Below are 23,345 nucleotides of genomic sequence, written 5' to 3' on the forward strand. Positions count from 1 at the left end.
TGTGGTTTTTGGTCACTTATCAGTCTCAGACAGAAGATGCCTCCAGAGTCATGACAACCAGGTGGGAATCGCTTCCTGGGGATGGAGCAAGCTGGAGGTGGGAAAGAAACCGAGGGAGTGGCTTTGGATGCTGAATGATGAGAATATCATACAATATTCCTGGGCAGTTTGCTCCCGAGTCCTGAGTCAAGTGTGAGGAATCCAAGACTTTTTTGTTGCAGGAATGTGAATACACGAACTCAATGAAGGATTTACACTGAAAATAACCCACTGGTGGTGGTGGTGGAGGGAAGCAGGTGGCCATAACCTGAACACTGTACTTAAGATTTAAAAAGGATTTGGCTTCTGGCTGCTGCTGGTCTGTTTATCCCACAGACTTGGCAGGCGCAGGACACTTCCCAAATGTTGGGGTTGATGAAAGTTGTGGCTGGCCAGCTGCCAGCTCTCGAGGCTATCAACTGGCTCTCAAACTGTGGATGCTAATTAGCACTTTCCTTCTGTAAAAATTTATGTTGCAAAGTCATGGGAATCAGGGCTCTTTGCACTCTGTGTTTGTACAGCCCCTGACACGACCAGATCGTGCTCATGATGGAGGTCTTGGACACCACTGCAGTATGGAAATATATTATAAAAACCTTTTTCTCCTTCATAGGTAACTGATCTTCACAGAATTGCTCTTATGGTAAGCAAACCTCGTCTTAGAGCCCAGAAAACAAGCTCTGTACTCGCACAAGGCAGCCCAAAGCATTTGCTAAGTCCTTGTTATAACATTGTTTTTCTTTGCTTCTATCCTGGGCTCAGCTCAGTGAGAATTGCTTTGACATCTCCCTGGGAAGCAAGGAGGATGTTTATTGTGGTACAGGAGTGCAGGCATAGAAACCAGAATGAATGGCCCGAGCAAAAAACCTCCATCATTCATATTTCTGAGCAAGGATACAATGATAAATTGCCAGACAATGGCATTTGACCTGTACAAGTAATAAAAAGCTAAAATTGTTTGGTTTTTTTTATTCCTGGCACAGCTTTTAAATATCTTTTGCACGTGGTTCAGGCAACCTTGAAGAAAAACTGAACAGCAATCACGACTTAGACAGTTCAGTACTAAGTGATTCAACATATAACAATTAAACAATAATAGTCTTAAGTAGATTCTCTAAAGATAAACTAAATTTTGCCCCCTCACTTTGATTTCCTGTCATCAAAGTGAGTGGTTTGCCTCTCACATCTCTGCACAGGCGTTTGAACCGCGTTGCAAAGTGTGCTGAAATTGCTGGTGGTAATTAGTTTATTTGTTGAGCAATTAATTAAATGTGACTGTTTCCCTCTCTGTGGATTAAAGGAGTGCTGTAAGTGATACCATCTCAAAAAGAGCAGATGTGCTATAAAAGCACTGATTATTCTCATCAGTCAAGAAGGACAGAGCCAGTATCGACAGGCTGAAAAACTGCCGAAGGAAAAAATCAGGTTCGTTCTTGGGAATAAGTTTGGGAATGCCAAAGGAAGTCAGGCCAGGGACGTGAACGCTGCAGAACACAAGGCGTATGTCCTGATGGACAGAGGGAAATTGGGCTGGATGTGCTTGTCTTCCCAGCATCATCTCCAGGAGGCTGGGAGAGGCAGTGGCCTGCAGAAGGGCCCCTGTGCCCAAGGAGTTTGACATCTTGCAGACAACGTGGGTAATGGATGGCAGCTGAGACTGCTGACAGGGTGGGGGGCAATGAGGCAGGGCTGGCAGGGCCTTCTGAGACATGCTGAGCATCCTTCATGCCCGGGAGAGCTCTGCTGGGACTCTGGGGACCGGTGGCTGCAGAACACACTGTGGGAGTTGGGGCAATGCCGGCTCCGATTCAGGTTTTGTCCCAAGTTCTGGTTTTTTTTTTTTTTCAGGTCTGGGAGGTCTTCACAACCCCAAGACTAAGGAAATTTTGCGAATCACTGCTCTTAAGGCACTTAAGAAGCCTTGTGAATCACCGCTGCTGAACACGCCCCGCACGGCATCAGCGCCTTTGGAGGAAAGCTGCGGATGAGGACTCTAAGCTGAGGTTGTGCTGGAATGGGCACGGATTTGGGAAGAGGAGAGACAGTCCCTCTCCAGGGGTGTCTGTTAATGAAACCAAATATCCAAAACCCCAGCACAGCTCCCGATAAACAGAGCAGGGAACAAAGTCATGGCACCTGTAAAATGCCCTGGGACCCTTTCGGGGCTAAACGGGGGGTTCTGCAGGCTTTGCCTTGGCTTTCTCCTCTTTATCCCTGCACTGGGGATGGGGAGAGGGATTCTTTCCCTGCACCGGGGATGGGGAAGGGGATTCTCTTCCTGCGCCAGCACTGGGGATGGAGGCTCCCTTGGCCAAACCAGTATCCCCCGGCTCTGTGATGGGTGACGCGGCTCTGTCAGGAGGAGATCCGGCTACAGGATGGTGTGGGGGTTGAGTGGTGGTCCGGCTCCGTAAAGGGATGACCCGCGTCTATATATGGGGATGCCCCAGCTCGGCGGGGAGCGACCCATCTCCCAGGGGCTGTCCCCGCTCTCCCCCCTGTCCCGCACAGACCCGCATCCCAGAGCAGGGGATGGAGGGGGGATGTCGGGACCCGGCTGCGTCCGCCTTCTCCCTCCCTCCGCATCCCGGGGCGCGGGTGCGGGGGGCGGCAGCACGCGGCGCTGCCCGTGCGGCCCCGGTGCGGGGCTCGGGGGGGCGCCGCTCGGCTCGGCCCGGCCCCGCTCGGCTCGGCACGGCTCGGCCCGGCCCCGCTCGGCCCCGCTCCGCTCCCGCCGCCGTCATTGGCGGTCCCGGCGGCGCTGGGGCGCGGGGCGGGGAGGCGGGAGCGTCCCCCGCAGAGCCGCCGCCGCCGGCCCGGCCATGTGCCGAGAGGGTGGCTACTGCTGCTGCTGCTGCTGCTGCCGCTTGCTGCCGGCTGCCTGCTCCGCGCACTGCTCCCCTGACCGCTTTCTTCCCTTTATTTTTATTTTTTAAATTTATTTTATTTTATTTTTAAAGTCCTTTATTTTGGCGTTGATGCTCTGCGAGCGGGAGACTTCGGGAGACGCGGTCCTCACCTGAGCGATCCAGCCCCCATTCCCCCGTTTGAAGGTAAGCGCGGCGGGACCCCCTCTTTCCCCCCCCCGCTCTGCCGGGCCCCTTCTCCCCGTCTTTCCCGGCGCTGGGGTCTTTCGCAGTGTTTTTTTCCCCCTATTTGCTTCACTCCCGCCCCCGCCGCCCGCTTCCCGGTGCATCCTGAACTGCCTGGGATCGCTGCTCCGAGGGAACCGGCTGCGAAACCCGCATCCCGGGGGGGATGCCCGCAAGCAGGGCGGCAGGAAGAGGATAGCCCCGGCTGCCAGGAGTGGGGCTGGGAAGGGGTTTGGAGGGGGGAGACAGAGCGAGTAGGACACGGAGAACTGCACAGCATCCACTCCCCCATAACCTGTCTTAGGGGGACTGGGCAAGTCCTGCCACCTTAGACCAGCATGAAAAATACTGAGGTGCTCCAGGCTTGGTTGTCACTGGTCCTACAGCATCTTCAGTTTCAGAGCCATGCCTGTGAAGGAGGTCGTGAAAGCATCTTTCAGGGATGGGGTGGGAAAGCTGCCTCCATCCCATGCCTTTCCTGGGTGTGTGGGTCATGTCCTTTTTCCTCCATTTCATCCCCCTTTGCACGCTCAGCATGGGACTGAAACCGGCCTCTCTAAATAACCTGTTTGGGCATCTCCCCTGGAGCCATGTGCCTAGGACAAGGGTTCGTTCCTATCTCATGTCCTGGCTCCAAAGGACATCAAAATCCCCTGCTCCATCCCGATGAGTTTGAGGAGACCACCCCAGCCTCAGGTTAGGCGGCAAACCCGCTCACTAACTCACACTCAGCAAAGCAGTGGTGATGGAGAGGGATCCAGAGTTGCCTGCGAGAAAGGTGATGGCACAATTACCTGTGGGTTGTTTTTGTCACTGTTTCATGGATACAGCAGCCATCTAGGTCTGTGCTCTCAGAGGCACATGGATATGGCTCGGTACATTAAAGGTAGCCTGAGGGCTCGGGGGGGCTGTGGGAGGGAGAGAGAAATCCCCCAAGGGAAGATGGCTTTTCATTTCCCCATATCGACCGGTTTCAGACAGGATTATTTATATTTGACATAACAGATCACCAAACTTGGAAGGCAGTGGGGGTGTGCTCATCCTCATTAAGGTAGACGGTTTTCTGACAGAATAAATTAAAGGTAAGAGAAGACGGTACTTTGAGGTTCAACAGATTGTCTTCCAGCCTGAAATGAGCAGCGAAATCAGCATAAAACCTAGGTGGGAAAATCGTGTACTTGAGTCTGTGATGACGGATGTCTTGTCATTTTAGGCAACTTGGTGGGTTATCCCAATTTTTAGAGTGCAGATGGTGCTCCTGGGTGACTTCTTTGAGCAAAAGCAGCCAGTATGATGGGTTTTTTAGTCATCATATCTTGCCTTTACTGAGTAAGCATCTAAATTATAATGCTGTAAGGGAAAGTAGTTTACATAAATTGTGCCTGAAGTGAGTGCCTGAACTATCTCACACCTGTGTTTAGGCTCTTGCCCTGTTGCAATGGCGTGTGAAGAACTGAAGGTTGTTTGCAGCCTCTGTGGCTTGGTTTTCATCTTGTCTGGAAGGAGCAGAGAGATGCTCCAGGGCTGTCAGTTGGTGAAAAAGAGATTTTAAACACCTTAAAGACCATGCAGCTGTAATTAGAAGTGTAACCTCCTTCCTCTTCTTGTTCAGTCAGGATTTCTGTGGAAAACAATGACAGGACCTCTTAAGGAATGGTGCTGGTGCTCGGTGGAGATAAAGAACTTCAACAAAATCCCCCGCAAAGTGACTGATGTTGATTTATCACCCCTCAGTACACTGGCTCTCATTTAGAAAGGATGTGGGGATGTGAGGGGAAGGGAAGGGAACAGCATTTGCTCCTTTCTGTTTTATTCTTAGTGAGCACAGACTACAAATACAGGCAGTTCTTGGATACCTGTGCCTACCTGAGCATGGAGAGTTGCAGAACATCGCCAGTGCCGTGGTTACTGGCTGTATCTTTGCCGTGTTTCTCTTTGTTTTCCAGCAAAGCCTGGTAGCTCTGTCTGTCACATCTCCTCCTGATCCTTTTCCATTGCGCCAGCAGCAGTCCCTAAACCCTCACGTAGGTGACACAAGAGTCAAGCCTGAAGGTTTGGTCTCATGGGCTTTGCAATATGAGGAGAACGTGTTCAGAAGTGGCCAAGGACCCGCTCGCTGCCCATGGATTAAATAACCCAAGCCTTTCTAAAGGTTTCCCAAATCTGAAGCTGAAGAGCACTCACTGACCCTACAGCCATACCTGAACACCCCCTTAGGATCTTGAAATGTTTTGCTGGGTGCCAGACGCAAAGACAAAAATATGCTTAATTCCTCCAGGCATTTATGTGCAGCCCAGAGAGCTTCGCTGCATCCTCACAGGCTGAAAAAGTCTGTGCCACTGACCTTTGGGCATGTCAGGATGTCCTCAAAGCCCAGCATGTGGGACACTGAGGGGTTTTGCAGCTGGCCAAGCTGTAGGGGATTTTCCTAACTCAGACCTTCTCGTGTGTCTGCGCAGTGCCCAGCTGCATTAGTGCTGGTGTAAGAAACGGGGATAACTTGGTGCATTCTCCCTAGGCCTGTTTTGGTACCTGCCTGTTGTGTTGTCATGGATATGGACAAGGACATGGCCAGGGAAAAGGTGCTGCGTACTGGCAGGGCTCCCGCAGCCACGGCTCGTGATGCAACTTGTGACATTGAAGGGCAAGTGTTTGGGTTGAACTCGCAACTCATTCCCCATCTAATTTACCCTTTCTCCTGTGTCATTATGTGTCATCTCCTTCTCGCCTTGGGATCTGATTTATTATGGTGGGATTGGTTCGCCCTTTGCCTGAGAAAACAGCATATACCCCAGCACTGAGGATTGGCAGTGGGATGACAAATAGGTTTGGGTGATGGACTCTTGACCCTCTTCAGACCTTTCAGCCGCATTCAGATCCCAGCCAAGGCCAACCCAGGCAAGGGTGGGACCTTAGGAACCCGTGAGCCCTGCGAGAACAGCCCTGGGCAGAGGGCAGCTGGAAAGGTTGGGGAACAAAATTAAAGGTCATAATAACATTTTGAAATATCCTTGGACCTGTTTCTCCCTGGAAAGGCTAATAACAGCCATGACCCATTAACAGCAGTTCAGTGCATCAGCAGGAGGACGGGGCCCCTCTGGTGATGTGGTTCTCAAGGTGCCTGTGTCAGAGGCAGCACTTGGGGGCGGGGGGGACAGGACTTGATTTAGGCCAAACTCACAGTGATGAGGATTTTGTCCCATTCTACCTGTCCAAGAGTACAGATTTCTCGCTGGAGCCAGGGCCAGCACTGTGAGCTGCAGCCTGGGACACTGCTGGGTGCCAGCACTTCCATCAGCGTGTGTGGGTGCTCCCCTTGGCAGGGCAGAGAGTGGAGATAAGGGATGCACTGAGGGCTGGGAAGCTTTGTTACCCTCTCACTTCAGGCAGTTTTCTCTTGCTTGTTGAGTCTGTGATGGGTCAGAGCTGGCATTTGACTTCCCTCACAATAACGGCACAAGACGGGCTGAGACACCGCAAGGGCAGCTCAGTCCATCCTCACCTTCTCCGCTGCTTCTCTCCCATCTCCCACCTCCAGGACAAAAGCCACCTGCGGTCACAGAGCACCCAGCATGGATGTTGCGAGCGTGCTGAGCTTTGCTTGACAGCTACACCGATTTTTTTTTCCCAAACTGGAAAGCGTGTGCCTCTGGAACCTGCCCATGAGCTGCCAGGAGGGAGGGATGCGGCTCCTACGTGGAGCTGAGTCGAAGGTGCACGCAGCCCTGCTGCCCTGGGAAACATCTCTCTGCTCCACAGCCTTCATCAAAGAGATGGAAACTTGTCATATTCTTTTTGCAACAATATCTGACATTATCCAAGCAATTTGCCTTTGGTGTGTTTCCAGAAATAGTTAGGCCTGCAGTAGACAGGGGTGACATCTGGATGCATTACTGTTGAGTTCAGAAACATTCAGTAAACAGGACAGTATCTATTGTTTAAAGGTTATTTCAAAAGGCTCCCAGCGAGTTATCTGGCCGTGCAATGGGGGAAAGCTTTAATGGCACGGTGATAATTGCCTTTTTCTGAAGGACCTTTTAGAGGAAAGTTACCATAAACCCAAAGGCAAGTCTCAGCCCGTCCTCACCAGGTCAGAGACCTGATCCAACCTGAAAATTGGGAGAGGTTTCCTCTTTACTCCCATGCTGGCTGGATCAAGGCTGGGAAATGTGTGCCTGGCTGTGGGAAGAGCAGGCTGGGGGGCAGAGATGGGGGATGCAGGGGAGATCACCAGCAGTTCAGCAATAAAAAAAGAAATCTCAGATCAGCATAACAGGGCAGCAGGATTCACATCAGCAGGGAGGGCGAGAGAAAGAGCCCTCCCCGAGGCTCTGAGAAGAAAATAAATGTCATTAGCAATGGATAAAGCAACCGCCTCTGAGCACCTGAGACGAGGGCGGGAGGCTGTGCAGGGAGAGGGGGGCTGGCGAGGGCTGCCAGCGCTTGGAGGGCTCAGCAAGGCCGCAGCAGGAGCCACTCTGCAGCCCACGTCTTTATTCATCACGTCCCTGTTGGGTTAATAGCCTGCTCATTAAGAAAAGAAAAAAGGAGGGCGAGTGAATTTCTGGCAGAAGCCAAGTGCCGGCCATCCTCCCCTTCCCTCGTCCAGGTGACAACGATGCTGCTCACGTGGCAGAAGGGGAGAGATGTGGCTCTGCTGTCACTCACACACCTTAAAGTGCACCTTGTGCTGGCTGCTTACCTCAGCCCCGGGGCAGGCAGGACTGATGCTCACTGATAATTTCATGCCCCTTGGAGATCCCTGATGGGGCGGAAATCATGTCGTGGTCTCACATATTTCTGTTTGCTTATGTGTTTCTCTGAGAGAACAGTGGGAGTAAGGGAGTTCCAGGGCTGCCCTGGAGCTGACTGGAGCACTCTGCCTTCAGCAGGACCATCCCATCCCAGGCACTGGCTCCAGCCCTCCTCTGCCTCATCCAGTGCTGCCGTGAGGTTGTCTCAGTGCTGCAGAGAGGGGATGATCTTGCTCAGTGGGGGGATGGAGCCCTCCACACCACCAGCTTTAGGTCTGGCTTTGCTCTGGGTACAAGTTCATCAAAGGGTCTGAGCTCATAAGCTCTTTATACAGGGGGAGTTGCAAGCGGTGGGCACACCACACAGCTGGGATTTCCTTCCCTTCTGCTGGAGTAGCAAACTGGGAGAAAAAGTACCCTGTGGTTTCATTTTTTCCTGTGCAGGTGGTCCCTTGTTCCTCTGCTGCCTGAAAGTCTAGGCTGGACCGTAATGGACAGTTGTGGCCTCTTGTAGCACTGCCTGCTGTCTTGTACCCACAGAGGTACCAGGCATCCGGCAGAGCCAGGTCCTCTCTTTGCTCACAGAGAATTTGGGATTAAAGGGGAAAATACATCAGTATAAATGCCAGAAAAGTGGCTGCCAGGGAAAGATAAATACCCAGATTTCTAGGTATTTATGTGGCTGCTTTGAAACCCTCTGGGGACCACCACAGCCTTGTGATGGCTTCGTCGTCTCCCCCGACCTCTCCCCAGCTCGGGTTCCTTCAGCTGCAGTGGATCAAAATGCCTCAGGATTCAAAGACTATTAAACTGGCACTGATCAGAGAAAAGAGATGTCATGGACTTTGTTGTAGAAGATGACACACAGGCTCCTCTGAGGCTGGAATTTGCTGTGATGCTGCGGGAGCATGCCGGGGGTGAGAGGGATTTCACAGGGAAGCACCGGACGAGTCCCCAAAGCAGCTGTGCTACAGAGAATCACAGCTCTGCTAAAGCATCACTTACAGGCACCTTTTCCTGTGAGAAAAATAACTTACCTGCAAATAGCTTTACTTGTTTTTTTTTTGTTTTGTTTTTTGTTTTTTTTTCCTCAGTATTCCACCTTGGCTCCTCTGGGATGTCTGGGGTTTTTTTCCCTAGGAAATAACACAGTATTTTCCGAGGTGACCAGCAGGGACAGTGCAATCCCAGTTCAGAGCTCCTCGTCGGAAACCCACGCTTGCTTCCCGATTTGAGCAGGGGGTGTTGCTTGGGCTTTGCTGTGCGGTTTGCATCTGGATTCCCTTTGCTCTCAGTGTGGGTTTGGTTTAAGATCTGTCATGGGTCCTCCTGCCTGAGTTTTGGCAAGCCATTAACTCTCTGCCTTCGTAGCCAAGGGAAGAGACTGTGCAGTGCAGGGAGGCTCTCCCTGATGGTGCCTGCCTGCATCATCCCTGCAGGCAGCGATGCTCCTTCTGTCTCCCGGTTTCCCACCCTGGCATCCACAGAACAACAGCGTGCACGTTACCACTCTTCACTTAACAAAATATACATGAGATACATTGCAAAACAAGATGCATTTTGTGGTAATCCAAGCTAAACTCTTTCCTGGGGAGAAAATACAGTATTTTGAGGCTCAGCTTTGAGCAAGCAGTGAGGTGTCCTGGCTGCAGGAAGGTGGCTGAGGAAATGCACGGCCTCACTGTTGGGGAGCATTCCCTGTCTCTGCAAGCCAGTGCAAGCAGGGATTTACAGGGATGCAGGGATTTACAGGGATGCAATTTATAAGGCTCTCATGTGGAAGGGAAAGGAGGTGTCTTGGTCTGATTGGTGTCGCCTGCTGTGGAAAGATTAGCAGTGGGATATGGGGAAAATAGCCCTGCTGTGAGAGTGGGAGCGGAGTTGGGAGGGGAAGGATAACGAGTGTTGATTTGCGTTTGTCGTTAGGCAAATTTTGTGGGTTTATTGTTATGTTACACAAAGGAGGTGCTGGGGTAATAATTCAAACCTTTGGCTGTCCCGTGGGTTTCCTTTGCGACTCTTTTCCTTGTGCAAACAGCGCCAGGCACGAAGCTGTGTTGTTCTGCCACTGCCTGTGGCTGCAGCTCTGCTTTAGAAGTGTCTCACCAGGTGACATCTCTGATCCAGTTGTCACCAAAGCCGTTTTCTTACTGATTGTGACAGAGTTGAAGGTGTGTCTGGAGCAGGGTATGTGCTCGTGGCTGGGGGTTGGACTAGGTGACCTTTAAAGGTCCCTTCCCAGGTCTGCAGCACTGGGTGCTGACATCATTGAGCTTTCTCTGGCCCAGACAGGAGCTCTCAGGGCACTTCTCTTTGCAGGGGAGGTCTGGTGGTGTCCAGGTTGCCCAGAGAAGCTGTGGCTGCCCCATCCTGGCAGTGTTCAAGGCCAGGTTGGACAGGGCTTGGAGCAACCTGGGCTAGGTGGAAGGTGTCCCTGTCCATGGCAGGGGGTGGAATAAGATGGGCTTTAAGGTCCCTTCCAACCCAAACAATTCTGTGATTCCATGACACTGTGATCCTCTGTGGCCTGCCCTGGGCAGGCATAGCCTCCCGAGACAAAGACAAGCACAATTAATATTAGACAATTCCCTATTCTTTTTCTTTTTGATTTGCAACAGTTCAGCGTTACTGTTTTCTCAAGAGTTATTCCTGATTCTCACAGCAGCTCGTGGGAGAAGATTCAGCCCACAGAAAGTGGGGTTTTCTTAGTTGCACCTATTTTCCCTTGTGTTTCTGGCATCACATCTTTGTTTATGTTGTATTTTTAAATAAAACCACACAGGTTGCAAGAGTGTGATACCCGTTTCCGAGAAACCGAGCACCGATCTTGTTTTCTGCATACCTTTGTAAATATTATACATTGTTGAAAGTTCAGATTGGCAGACAAAGGGTTGGTCTTTAAAACACTGTCTGACTTGACTGGTAGTAAATATAAAGTGTGAACATTGCCAGGCTGTGGCAGAACTGTTGACTACAGAGGATTAGGGTTGCTCAGCCTCAGAGATGTGTAACACTGGCACGCTGCTGCTGTAGTTTTGCTCAGAAAGAGAAGATTTCCAAAAATTAATGCAGATGAGAACATTTGCCAGAAGTGGTAATGAGAAGGGCTTTGTTTGATATGGCTGTTAACGTTGCCTTGTAACCTGAATATCACAATCCTGTGCATTTTCATGATAATCCTAATTAAACCATCCCGAGGCAGAACTGAAGCATCCTGTGATCACAGCAGAAATTCCTGGGTTCCCTTGAGCTCCCACTCTCCCCACTGTCAAGCCCAGGAGCGGTGACAGCCAGGTTGGAGGGTGTTTTATTAAACAGGCCCATGGTTTGGGACAGCAGTGAATGTATTCCTAATTCTCAGGGGAGACCTGTCGTCTGCTGAACCTTCCAAGGGGCATCTCCTGCAGGCACAGCTTTTTGAGGGGCACTCCCAGACAGTGGGCAGGGAAGATGCTCACATCTGCCGGTCTGGATTTTGCAAGGCTCAAACTTTGGGTGTCTGTTTGGTTTTCCATCGAGGTGGGATGTTAATGAAGGGCTCCATGGGGTAGGGTGATGCCTGGAGAGCTCAGAAAATCACAGTTGGTTCAGTGAGAGGTTTTGCTATTTTGGTTATGGGCTCCCAGTTCACCACATTATCTCTGTTATTTAATACCAGAGCTTTCCTAGTTCCCAGTGAGTTCTAGCAAGAGTGTACACGTGAAGCGAGCTCACCGTGACGGGGAAGGAAGCTCAAATCCAACTGGGATTTGGAGGCGGAGTGGGGCAGCGCTCAGGAGTGTGAGTCTCCTGCTTTCCAGGATGGATGGAGGCATTTCTGTGTGCTCATCTCTCGGGGTTTACAAGATCTGACTCGCCCCAGGGCTGCTGTGGGTGCCCTGCCCTCTCTTCAGCAAGGCTTAGGGGGTGATTCAGAGCACCGATCCGAGGCTCGGCTTTCAAAGACAAAATACTCGGCATTTCCTGGTCCTCTGAGGTGCTGCTGTTCAGGCACCACTTAAGCAAGGAAGGAAGAAGCTGCAGCCTGCCTGGGGAGCTACCAGCCCCGTGAGAAGCTGGGGAGGGCAGGTGGGAGCTCCCAGCCTCCCAATCCTCCTCTACCTCAGTTTGCCATGTTTTGGTGCCGGCAGCGGCGTCGCTTTGGCTCCTGGGGGTGGCAAGGGGGTGGCAGATGTGGAGCAGGAGCCACCACCTCGCTCTCAAGGGCCCCTCCAGCACCAAGGAGTCATTTCAAAGGCAGGGGAGGTGTCATCCCGGTGCTGACGATAGGCAAAGAGATCCATCACGCGTGTTTTGATTTCTGAAAGGTGCTGTCCCTGAGAACAGTCGATATTTCAAACATCTGATCCCAGCAGCTCGGTGAATCCTACATGGGTTTGAGCAGAGCAATTTGTGTGAAGGTTTTTCTCAGTTTCTTTATTTGCCTAAGGAGGGTTTTCAGCTGGGCTGCGCGAGTTCCTTTATCTTTTCGGCTTTCTCGCTTATAATTTTGTTGTTGTGGGGTGGGTTTTTTTCCCTCTGAGTTAAATTTTTCCCTCTCTCATCTCCCAGGAAAAGCTGTAGCAAAATTAAGGTGAGGAAAAAAGGAAAATTTACCGGAACTGCTTCATGGTGAGTTGCCAGAATATGGAAATTACCCTCTCAGACGGTCTCTTTTAATTCCCCTGATGCAGCAATGATAAATCCTTATTAAAAAAGATAACATAAGGAGATTTTACTGCCTGCAGAAAAAAACTCCAGGTTGCAAACAGTGAGGAAGCCCATTTCCCTCTTGTTCATGATCCCTGGAAGTGTTCAAGGAGAGGCTGAACGGTGCAACCTGGTCTAGTGGAAGGTGTCCTTGCCCAAGGCAGGGGGGTGGAAGGTCCCTTCCAAACCAAACCATCCTGTGATCCTGTGATCAGAGCAGTTTGCAAATGCACATGTCGTTCCCCACGAGCTGCAGTGCAGACGCCAGCCCCGAGTGTGTGACGTTACGTTGTACAAGACATGGATCTGGAGCCAGGCAGGTCTCCCATCCCTAGGTGCTCTGGGCAGTGGCTCTGACAGCAGCACTAAATCTCTGCAGATTCACTGCCTGCGCCACCTCCCCGTCTCCCTGAAGTCCAGCCCTGTGAGCACCACTCAGACAGGAATTTAAATGAAGCGGTTTTTGGCCTCTGACCAAGTCCAGCACCATGAAGGTGCATGTGTCACTCACTGTGCTGCTGAGGGGGGGCTGTGGGGCTCCTTCCCTCCCCATCTGCAAGTGCAGCTCGTGCCCCAGGACAGGCAGGACAGGGAGTGTGTGCCGGACCTTAACATTTATGTGTTATTTCCAAAATCCCTGAGCTCACTCTCTCCTCTTCCCTTCTTTATTCATGCACCATGCTGCCTTGCTGGACTGGAGTGGGAAAAACACTCTGCTTGTGTCTCATTACACGGGCTGAAGCGGAGCCTTTGCCAGAGCGATGTAAAGCTGTAGCTATGGAAACTCCCTACCCTTTTTTCTGATTTTTTTTTTTTTTTGTAAGGCAGTAACGTATATCTCTTTGGAGATGCCAGGCAGGGCTGCTTGGGGCCTGCAGCACCCAGGGAGTCCCCCAGTGTCACGCTGCAGCAGCAGCTGGAAGCACAGACCCAGGTCACACTGCAGGGAGTCTGATTCCCAAGGGCAGAGGAGGAGGATTGATGAGGAATATGTGGTTTGCATGGAAAGCCAGAGCCCAGGGCAGCTCACAGATGCTGGGGGGGGACAGCATGAAGCTGATGGAGGTGTAATCAGCCATCAGCCACCCACCCCCAGCTGGGGAAGGCGGGGCAAGGACAGAGGGGTGCTGGTCCCCCTCCTGCATGTGATGATGGCTGGATGGAGGGTGTCCCTGGAGCTCTCAGGCTGCTGCATTTAATGAGCATCAAGCAGCTCCCTGCTACCTCCATCCCAGCCTGGATCCGTGAATCCTGAGCGAAGGAGAGCAGGGTGTGCAGCTTACGAAGACTTTAATCTGCTGAGGCTCTTCCTGTCCCACAGAGCTGTGTCCATACCTCTTGGAAATGCAAAGCTGTTGGATTTACTGCTTACTGGAAATGTGCACTGTACGTGCCCTTCCTCCCCCACCCCGATCGATGGCTCATCTGCGGCTCAGGATCAATGGCTCATCCGCCTCTCGGGACATCTCGGGGCCACCAGGTCAGGTGTGGGGAATAATCCTTCCCAGCCACCGGTGCAGGGGGTGGTAGGAGCATGGAGCTGCTCCCAGCTCGCTGCTCATCCAGTGCCTGGCCTGGGGGAAACCCCTTAGTCTGGAAGTGGGCTGACATTTGATAGATTTCAGACAACTTGTCTTCAAAAGCAAAGCCTTAACCAGCCCAGGACTCAGTTCCCCTGTCCGTAAAATCCCATTGGCGTAGCAACACTTTCTCTCAAGCATGATACTGCCAGAGCTGGAGAGCCAGAGGTCTTGGGATGAACCAGGGCTTTGGTGTGCACAGAGGCTGAATGTGCAGCTGGGGCTGGCTGCCGGCACAGGGGGCTGGGTGGCTTTGTGCCTGCCCGAGGCAGAGGCTAAAAGGTGCAAACACAGGCTCTAAAGCATGTAGTGTTTCTATTAGCACAGGGCTGAGTGGCAGCAGAGATGACTCAGTCCTTGCCTTCCCATAAGAATGGTTCTCCTTGCAGGCACTGCTGCATGGCCAGAGCCACAAAGTTGCTCTTTCTGAAAGACAGATTCCTCTTTTTTTTCTTTTTCTTTTTTTTTTTTTTTTTTTTTTTTTTTTTTTTTTTTTTTTTTTTTTTTAATTGCATAATTTCTGCAGCGTTTTCTGACAAGGCTTTTTGATCTTTCTGACTGTGCCTTGCTGGGGACTGTGGACAGCTCTCCTGTGGGATGGTGATCGAGAGGGAGCACTGCCTGGTCAGTGAACTGGGCAGCAAAAAGTACTGATCAGGAATAAGACATTTCCAGGATGTGAAACTGCCCTGCTGAGAGAAGACCCTGGGGTGCTCCCCACTCTCTGACTTCTTCCCCTCTCAGCAGTGATGGCAGTATCTTATCCCAAACTGCTAATTCCAAAACCTGCTCTCTCTAATGTTAATATCTCAGGCTGACTAAGCCATAACTCAAGAGGGGATTAAATGATGCAGGGTGGAAAGACAGCACATCTTTCTTTTTTTCTTCTTCTTTTTTTTCTTTTTATCTGAAGTAGTTTGGACAGCTTATGTGTGTTTGGGATTATGGCCTGCTTTCCAGCTGATTTATGGAAATAATTCCTAGTACTTAAGCAGAGTGTGATTGTTTGGGCAAGGAAAGGTGGGACTGGGGAGGGTAAAACCCTCTGGTGTAGTTTGACAGCAGTTCTCAAATCCTGACAGAGACTGGCTGGTTGTGAGCTCCCACTGTGGCAGCTCACCATGTGCAGGGTCAGACCTGGAGGCGAGTCCATCACTTCTGTACCAGTTCCTTCCTTGGGCCTGTTTTTTTGGGGTTTACCTCTCCTGGATTGATGCCAGCATTAGGGCTGGTGTGCAGGGATGCACTGGTCAGCACTCAGTCGCCAACATCCTTCTTGATGTCTCCACAATCCCTTGTTGATGCTTTTAGGATGTGGCTGTAAAGTTTCACTGAGGGTCAGGGGGGCAGAGCAGGGTGAACACACCCTGCTTTATTCTTGACCGTGCTGAAGTGTCCACAGTCACATTCCCAAGTCCTTTTGGAATGAAGGTAGCAGTGCCTTCAGCATGGCCCCAGTGGCTCTGGAAGGGGACATTCCCAAGGGCAGCACACATCCAGGTGATTCAGCATTCCCCCCATCGCTCCCCAGCGGCGCCACTGCTCTCCGGTTTAGCATCTGCAGTCATTTAAATTCCTGCCTGGCATTGTGCTTAGTAAGCCCTAATGCCACCTTGATGAGCTGTGCAAATATTATTTTTCCTGAGGCGTGATTTGGTTGTACTAAGTGCCATTATTGCCTCATTACTACGGAGCACACATTCCCTCGCAGGCACTGCCAGGGCAGGGATCCCCTGGATCGATGCTTCTCAAAGGAAGCCTGCTTAAGTGTGCTGGAAATTCAGACCAAGAGCTAATCTCTGCTTCAAAAACTAGCAGTGGTAACTGGTGGGAGAGGATCCCTGATTGTTCCATAAACTGCTGCTTTTTTTAAGTTTCGGGAATACCCGAAATTCAGAGTGGTTGTTGCTGTGTGATGTATCTATCTCCCAAACTGCCTGGGTTTTGTTGTTAAGGAGCTCTTCTTACACAGGAATACAGCCTGGCTGTTCTGACAGCTTGTGAGAGTCACACTAGATGACCTTTAAAGATCCCCTTGACCCAAAATGTCTTGTGGTTCTATGTCAGCACCATCACTAGCAGGGACACCTGCAGGGATGCATAAATGATGTGTCTTTGGTGTTTGGAAAAAGCTTGTACAACAAGGCATTGTTGGGCTGCCGTGAAATATTTATCGAAACACTTTGAATTGTAGAATTCTGGGATTTAATTATGTATAACACCATTTTTATATGTGGTTATATTGAATTATAATGAGAGCAGACAGAAGGAGCAGTTCACCGTGACCTGTTCCTTGTCTCAGCACCACTCTGGGAGCACTGAGGGAGGTTTTCTGAATGTAAAGGGCTGAGATGAGAATAAACAGAGAGAAGAGGAAAGTCCACTGCTGCTACAGTCTCCTGGAGGAGTATAATGTGGGTTATGATTGATGCAAATATGGGAGATATATCCCCATATCGTCCCTATGCCCATCTGTTTGAGCCTGGTGTACCTCCAGCCTTAGTCTCACTGCCTGTGAGACTCTCACTAAAACCTGTCCACAGCCACGGTGTTGTCCTCCTGCCCTCACCCGTTCCCAGGCTTTCTGTGAGCCCTGATCCCCAGCACATCCTGCCCAAGCTGCCATCCCAGCCCTGCCCAAGCTGTGCTGGGATCCCTGTGTCCGGGATCCTGTTCTGCAAAGCTCAACATTATTCCAGCACTGCCCTGTCTGATAAATAATTGATCAGGCACTGAGTAGAGGTTGCCTTTGAAATGTGTTGTTTCTGGCCTGGACATCAGTGGGAGCTGAAGTATCGGGGTCTGTCCTAGTGGCAGGAGGGCCGAGGGGTGATATAGGGGACAGTCACAGGGGTCACTGTGGGCTGAGCTGTGAGTTACCTCTGTATCAGTATCAGTGACCTCTGTAGTTGGCTTCAAACCAGGGAAGGGCTCTTAAGGCCACCAGAAAGGGACGTGCCATTTCAGGTGGTTAGGAAATGTTTTGTTCCCTCTTCTGGTTTGTTGTTTAAGAGCCCACAGCAGCCCTACAGGCATCTCCCAGCTGGTGGAGCCCTCTCCCACGTGCCACAGACTTAGAAAAATCTCTCTTATTCCAGGAACTATAAACAGTGGTGCAAACCCCCGTTTTCAGGGTAGGGAAAGCCCCTCCTGAGTGCAGAAGCTGCTCTGCAAAGGGCTGGTGTCTGAGCAGAGATGGGATGAGCATGGTCCTGGCAGGTGCAGGTGGGAATATGGGGCTGCTGGGACCTGTGATCCATCTCCAGCACCCAGGAGGACCTGTCTGCTGTGGATGAGCCTGGGAATTTGTGAGCAGCACTCTCCAAACAGGGCACAGCAGGGAGTGAAGTGCCCTCTGCTCATAAAATATTCAGAAGTCCTTGGAGTGTGGAGTGCCTGGAGACAGGGGCGTTCCCATGGGGAAAGCACTTGTGCAGAGGTGGGGAAGCATGGAATGATGAGGTGTCCCACCTTGTCCTTGTGTTGAGGAGTACCCAGGTGGTCCTGTTGAAGTGATGGGTCTGCACTCACCAAGCCCCCACGTGCCCTTCCCCAGCCCACCCGCAGCCAAGCCTGGCTGTTTAAATCCCCGCCGCCTGCACAGAGCATCAGCCCCCAGGCCAGGAATGCGGCCACCATCAGGAGGAGAGAGGAAGCAAACAGGAGTGATGCAGGCCCTCTGCTTAAAGTGTTTTTCATATGGAAAGCCACGTTCCCTGCCTGCATTTCTGGCAGCTGCCCTGTCCGCTGGCTCCGTCAGTGCGAAGTCCTCTGCTGGCACATTGCCCAGCCGTTCCCAGAGCCCAGCTCTTATTCATTGACTGGGTAGGATTACAGGAACTGGGGGAAATGCAGAAGTGAGGCCGTATTTGCCACCAAACTGGTTTTGGCTCCTGGTTTATTTGCTGCTTTCCCACTTCCCAGGCCTGCTGGAAGTGGCTTTCCTTCACGCTGATGTTCTCCAGGTTTTGCCCTGGGGCAGAGCTGTGACACTTACGTGGCACTGAGGGGGGCAACAGGAGTGTAAGCCAGGCTCACCCTAAACTTTGCATCATCCAAGGGTCCGATCCAGTCTGCCCTGCCCTGGCCAGTTTATTACAGGGGGGATTTCTTGTTACTCTGGGTCCCAAATGCTGCTTGCACCCAGCTCTGAGGCAGAAAGCAGCAAGACTCAGCAGCCTGGGAAAGTGATATCTTGGATAACCAGCGTCGTTCACATGCTCTCACATTTCCCTGGCCTCTTGCTGAGTTCTTTTCCTTCCTTCTGAAGCGGGGCTTGGTCAGGAGCGTTGGTATCAGGTTTTGTTGCGCGTGGATAAGCCGGGAAGCGGCTGCATTGCCCACCCAGGGCAAGACCTGCAGAGCTCATGACCCTCCACCACGGAGGGTCAGACTCGTGCTTCCCCCTACACAGCTGCTCAACTCCCAGTTTCCACACAGAATTTAATCTTCCCAACCTGATCATCCCTCTGCTGAGGTCTCTCCCATGGGTCTTCTCCCCGGAGTGACCCAACGAGCTGATCCACCACCAGATGACACTTGGATGAGGGTCAGTTTGGGGGGCTGTGTCAGGACATAGGATCGCTCCCCCCTTTCAGAGGCCCCCCCAGGTTCTGGAGGACACCCACACACAGCAGCTTGTCCAAGCACACAGCAGAGCCAGGGATGTGCTCGTGCTGAGCGGAGCCAAGAGAGGCAGGGTGGTGTTACTTCAGGACACGGCGCTGGCCTCCTCTGCTCCCTGCAAAGGGTGGGATGGGTTTTTTGCCTTTTTTCTCTCCTTTTTCCATCCTGGCTGTTTGGAAGTGCAGGGCAGAGCTGATCCCCACTCCCCTGAATGGGACCACAATTATGAGCAGCAGAACAGTGAGGAGGAGCAAGGTCTCATGCTGAGGTTTGGCTGAGTGTCCCACGAGTGTGGGATGTTTCTGGCTGTCTGTTCATCCCTGTGTTTTTATTATAGTGGGATCTAAGCTCCAGTCTACTCCAGTGCTGGGTACCAGACAGGAGCAATCCTGCCAGCACTGGTGTCTGTGCTGCCAGTTGTCATTTTCTACCTAGTTTGACTATTTTGTTTAAATCTCTAGCTCCTGGAGTCAGGTGAATAAGGGCAATTCCCAAATTCCACATTAAGCAGAGGGCTGTGATGCTTCTGGCTGCAGAGGAAGCAGGTCCCAGGGCTGCTGGGGGATGCAGGTAGCACTGCAGTAGAACAAGCTGTGGACTACAGCTCTTTGCAGGTCAGACACAATCTCCTTGTGCAGGTACAACTTCAGTGGGACCAGCATTCCCTTTTTTTGTGTGTTTGCCATGAGAGTGTTTCCAGCTAGGTTTTGGAGGGACTGTGTTGCCCTGGGGATCGGAGTAGAGGTGGGATGGCGTGGGATGGGATGGGACAGGTGGAAGCCCCATTCAGTTAAGGGTCTGTCCTGAAGATTTTTCTTACTACCTGTAAATCCTACAAGTTGGCTTGACTGGGTGCTTAAGGGTCTCTTAAAGAAACCTTGGAGCAGTGTCCTTTCCTACCCCCAGGTCTGCTCCCACAGCTTCAGCAGGCAGGGTCAGGCCAGTCCACATGATCCAGCCATTGCTTGGAGCACTCCAGCACCTGGGCCTGGAGCTGAGCGTTTGGGAGCCGTGGTTTATCCGGGTATTAGCTGGAGCCTTCGGATGGGCTGAGCTCAGCCCTCCCAGCTGCTCCAGAGCCTTCCTCCCACGCAGCCCTCCCCAGAGGCACTGGATGCACAGAGCTCTCTGCAGGAACCAGGCACAGCTGTGAGCAGCCTCTGCCTGCACCGGGCACCCTCGATGGTCCAGGGGCCATGTTCAAGGTGCTGGGGGGGTGACTTGGGATGATTTCCCATCCCACCCCTTTTCCATCTCTGCATTTTCAAGTCCCGTTCTCTGTTGCTCATGAGAAGCTTCCACTGGCCCCCTCCAGCCCCTGGGGGGAGCAGAAGCTGATGAAGACCTGGCCCTTAGTAAAGATTTCGACCTCAAAGCCTACATCCTCATCCATGACAGCATCGTGCAGGAGGCTGCAAAAGCAGGCATGTGGCACAGGATTGTGTCCAAAAGCAAACAGCTCATGCAGGAGCAGCCTGTAGCAACCATGCAGTGCCTGTGGTTTGTTGCAGCACAGCCTGTCCTTTGCAATCCAGGAAGGTAAAGCCAGGGAAGGGGGAAGTCTTGCTTCCAAGCCCCACATCAGCACAGTGACTCTCAGTAACCCCAAGGGCCACCATCCCGTGTCACCCCACGGCGCTGGGGACCGTGTTCCTACAGCAAAAGGCTCCTGGGCTGGGGGCAAACAGCCTGTGTGGAATTAAAATCCTCCTGAAGGCGATGTCTGGCAGTGATGGAGGATGTGCTGGGGGTTGGATTAGGATGAAGTGGGGGACTGGGGGTGTTCAGGCATCCTCGGTATCTGGAGGGCTCCTAACGTTACCGAGGGGCAAGGAAGGAGCCAAGTGAGTGTCTTCTGGGATTGCATCTCTTGTGCCTGCATTCCCAATACCAGGGCTCCTGCATACCTTCTCCAAGACCACAGCAGAGCTGCAAAGCACTTCCTTTTACCAGGATATTTATTGCTAAATATATGAATCTGGGAGCCTGTGGAGCGTGAAATTAGGAACAAATGTAAAAAGGAGGTCTAGACAGGAATTGTTCAGCTTATGGGCCTCTGCATGCTCTGCTTTCCTCCCCCTTTGCACTCTGGAGGGTTTAATGCTTCCAGGTACGCCGCTTTAATCAGAGAAGTATGTCTTGGGAGGAAAGAAAAGGACGAAATGCAAATGGTCTTGCTCTGGAGGGAGCAGTGGCAGCACTGCCACGTCAGGCTGGGCGCAGCTGGGCAAGAACCGTGAAAATTGCCTCTGTGCAACACTCACTTGTGCCCCCAGGGTTTAATTAATGGGTGAGAAAGCCGTGGAGCCCTCCCTGGCAGACCCCTGCCTGCCACCTCTCATGGTGGGCTGGCAAGGAGATGATGATCCTCTCTGATGGGTGCAACACGAGTCCCTGAGAGGCTGCAGGGCTGAGTCCGGCCACCACTGAGCCAGGTCCTGGTGCCAACCCTGCACACCCTGCCCTTGGCACTGGGACAGCACGGGGATTGCAAATGGGAGCAGCAAAGGACCCATAGACGGGCATTTCCAGATGGTACCTGCTGCAGCCCGAGGTCTGCGGCCAAGCAAATCCATCCCTCTTTAAACAGGAACCAGAGTTTCTAAATCACTAATGCACTGTTTCCAGCCCCTTCCATGGCCATGCTGCTCCCCCTGAGCCTCCTAAGAGCATTTTGCCCAAGGAATGAGGGCAGGATTTGGCCCGGCACTTGCCTCGTGGCCTCACGGTGTGAGAAGCCATTCAGCCCTCGGTATAAATTCCCGTCCCTCCTCCCGCTCTCCTGAGCAGCAACAACATAAAACGTGACACTGCTTTATCCATTCAGCACTCACCCAACTTTAGCAGGACATTAAGCGCCTGAAAATATGGCATGGATTTATTTTCTTTGGAAGCAGGTTAAATCCCTGACAGATACAGTTGCTTTTCCTCGGGTGCTGAAGTAATTTGGGGCTGGGGTGGCTGGTTTTTTGGGTTTAACCTGATAGCATGAGCTGGAGGCCAGCTTTGTTAAAGCACTTGTAGAGTAGGTGGTCAGGGTTTGGTTTCTCTCTTAATTTATGTCTCTTCTCCTGTTCCCAGCCCAGTGCTTGCAGCACTAAAGGGCTACTGGAGCTTTAGGGTTACTGCTGCTGTCTCCAGAGCCGCTGGCAGGTGTGAGCAGGCAGGTTCACGTCTCCCCAGCATCCTTCCTGTGGCAAAGAGCTGTGTCTTACCCTGCATGGGATGGAGAGGAATTCAAGTGAATCCAACTGTGCCAGGAGCAGGGATCTTCCACTGCTACCAGTGCTGTGTCATCAGATTCCTCACAGATTCCTCTAAAGGGCATTCCAGGCAGAGAAGGGTGCTGGTGGTACCCCAAAGTGCATGCACGGGGCCAAGTTGAGGCACAGGGTCTCTGTGATGGTCAGTGCACTGTGTCCCAGCCATAGCATTTGTGAGCAAACAGCTCTCCCATGGCTGTCCAAAAACTCATCCTGGGGTGCCCCCAACAGCCCCCAGACACTGGCTTGGTGAAGTGGAGGAGCCTGATGCCTCAGACACATCCTGTTCCTCAGCTTGCTGCTCAGGGAGGAGACCATGCCTGTCCCTGAAGTCATTAAGGGCTCACTTAGCAGCTCCAGTCACTCCAAATTAAAATATCATATTGTTTTCATGGGGAAAATGGATTATAAGCTCATAGGAAAATGTGTACAGCTCAGAAATCCTTATTGCAAAGCCCCTTCTCCCATCACCAAAGCTCTCTGCCACCGGGCAGGAGCTGGGAGGGTGCCACGAGCCTGGGTCAGAAGGTTTTATTTTCCCCCCTGCAAACTGGGGGTGAGAGTAGGGTTTGGGGCTCTGCCCAGCCCAGCCTCACCCTCTCACCCCGTGCACTCGCTTTTGCAGGCTGTTAATGGAGAAGAGGGCGGATGACAGCCGGGACTGTGGTCATCACAGGTGGAATATTAGCAACTGTTATTTTGCTATGTATCATCGCCGTCCTCTGCTACTGTAGGCTCCAGGTAAGGCTGGGGGATGTGACCCCAAAGGGATACGCTGCAGTGGAGAGGGGACTCCACTGGTCCTCAGGGCTGGCTGGCACACACAGAGCAGCCCCTCAGGGACAGGGTGGGGGGTCTGGGGTGCCAGCTGAGCCATCCCCTTTCCAGTATTACTGCTGCAAGAAGGATGAGTCCGAGGAGGATGAGGAGGAGCCCGACTTCGCCGTGCACTCCCACATCCCGCCGCTCCACTGCAACCGCAACGTAGTGCTGACCAACGGCCCGTCCCTCTACGCCTCGTCCCCCTTCAGCAAGAAGGCGACCCCGAGCAGGTCCAGCTGCCCCGGCTGCGGCCCCTACGAGCCCCCCACCTTCTTCCTCCAGGAGCCCCCCGAGGAGCTGCACAACGGCGGCGACCGGGTGAGCTACAAGACGGTGAGCCAGGAGGACCTGGCCCTGCCGGTGAGCGTGTCCAACCTGCAGGCTCTCAACCCCAACCGGCTCTCGGCCATGCGGGAGGCCTTCTCCCGCAGCCGCAGCATCAGCACCGACGTGTGAGGGGCTGGCAGCCCCGTCGCGCCT

The 23,345-nt window shown here is 52.4% G+C and overlaps 1 protein-coding gene across 1 annotated transcript; it reads left to right on the top strand.

The window, feature by feature from the left end:
- The first annotated feature begins 96 nt into the window (after positions 1 to 96).
- On the top strand, positions 97 to 23,328 carry FAM163B (family with sequence similarity 163 member B). Its single transcript, XM_027887204.1, has 5 exons — positions 97 to 682; positions 1,888 to 2,042; positions 3,000 to 3,092; positions 22,669 to 22,784; positions 22,932 to 23,328. The coding sequence occupies exons 4-5, from the start codon at positions 22,692 to 22,694 to the stop codon at positions 23,319 to 23,321; spliced, it is 483 nt and encodes a 160-aa protein (XP_027743005.1). The 5' UTR covers positions 97 to 682; positions 1,888 to 2,042; positions 3,000 to 3,092; positions 22,669 to 22,691; the 3' UTR covers positions 23,322 to 23,328.
- The last annotated feature ends 17 nt before the right edge of the window (positions 23,329 to 23,345 follow it).

This window comes from Empidonax traillii, unplaced genomic scaffold, assembly GCF_003031625.1.
Source record: "Empidonax traillii isolate 1590-97213 ecotype Southwest subspecies unplaced genomic scaffold, ASM303162v1 scaffold204:size1584377, whole genome shotgun sequence".
NCBI classification, from domain to species: Eukaryota; Metazoa; Chordata; class Aves; order Passeriformes; family Tyrannidae; genus Empidonax; species Empidonax traillii.

Bases quoted from the DNA above. Each gene is read 5' to 3' on its own strand.
- FAM163B (XM_027887204.1), top strand. From the start codon at position 22,692: ATGACAGCCGGGACTGTGGTCATCACAGGTGGAATATTAGCAACTGTT. The intron at 22,785-22,931 runs GTAAGGCTGGGG...TCCCCTTTCCAG, and splicing joins TCTGCTACTGTAGGCTCCAG to TATTACTGCTGCAAGAAGGA.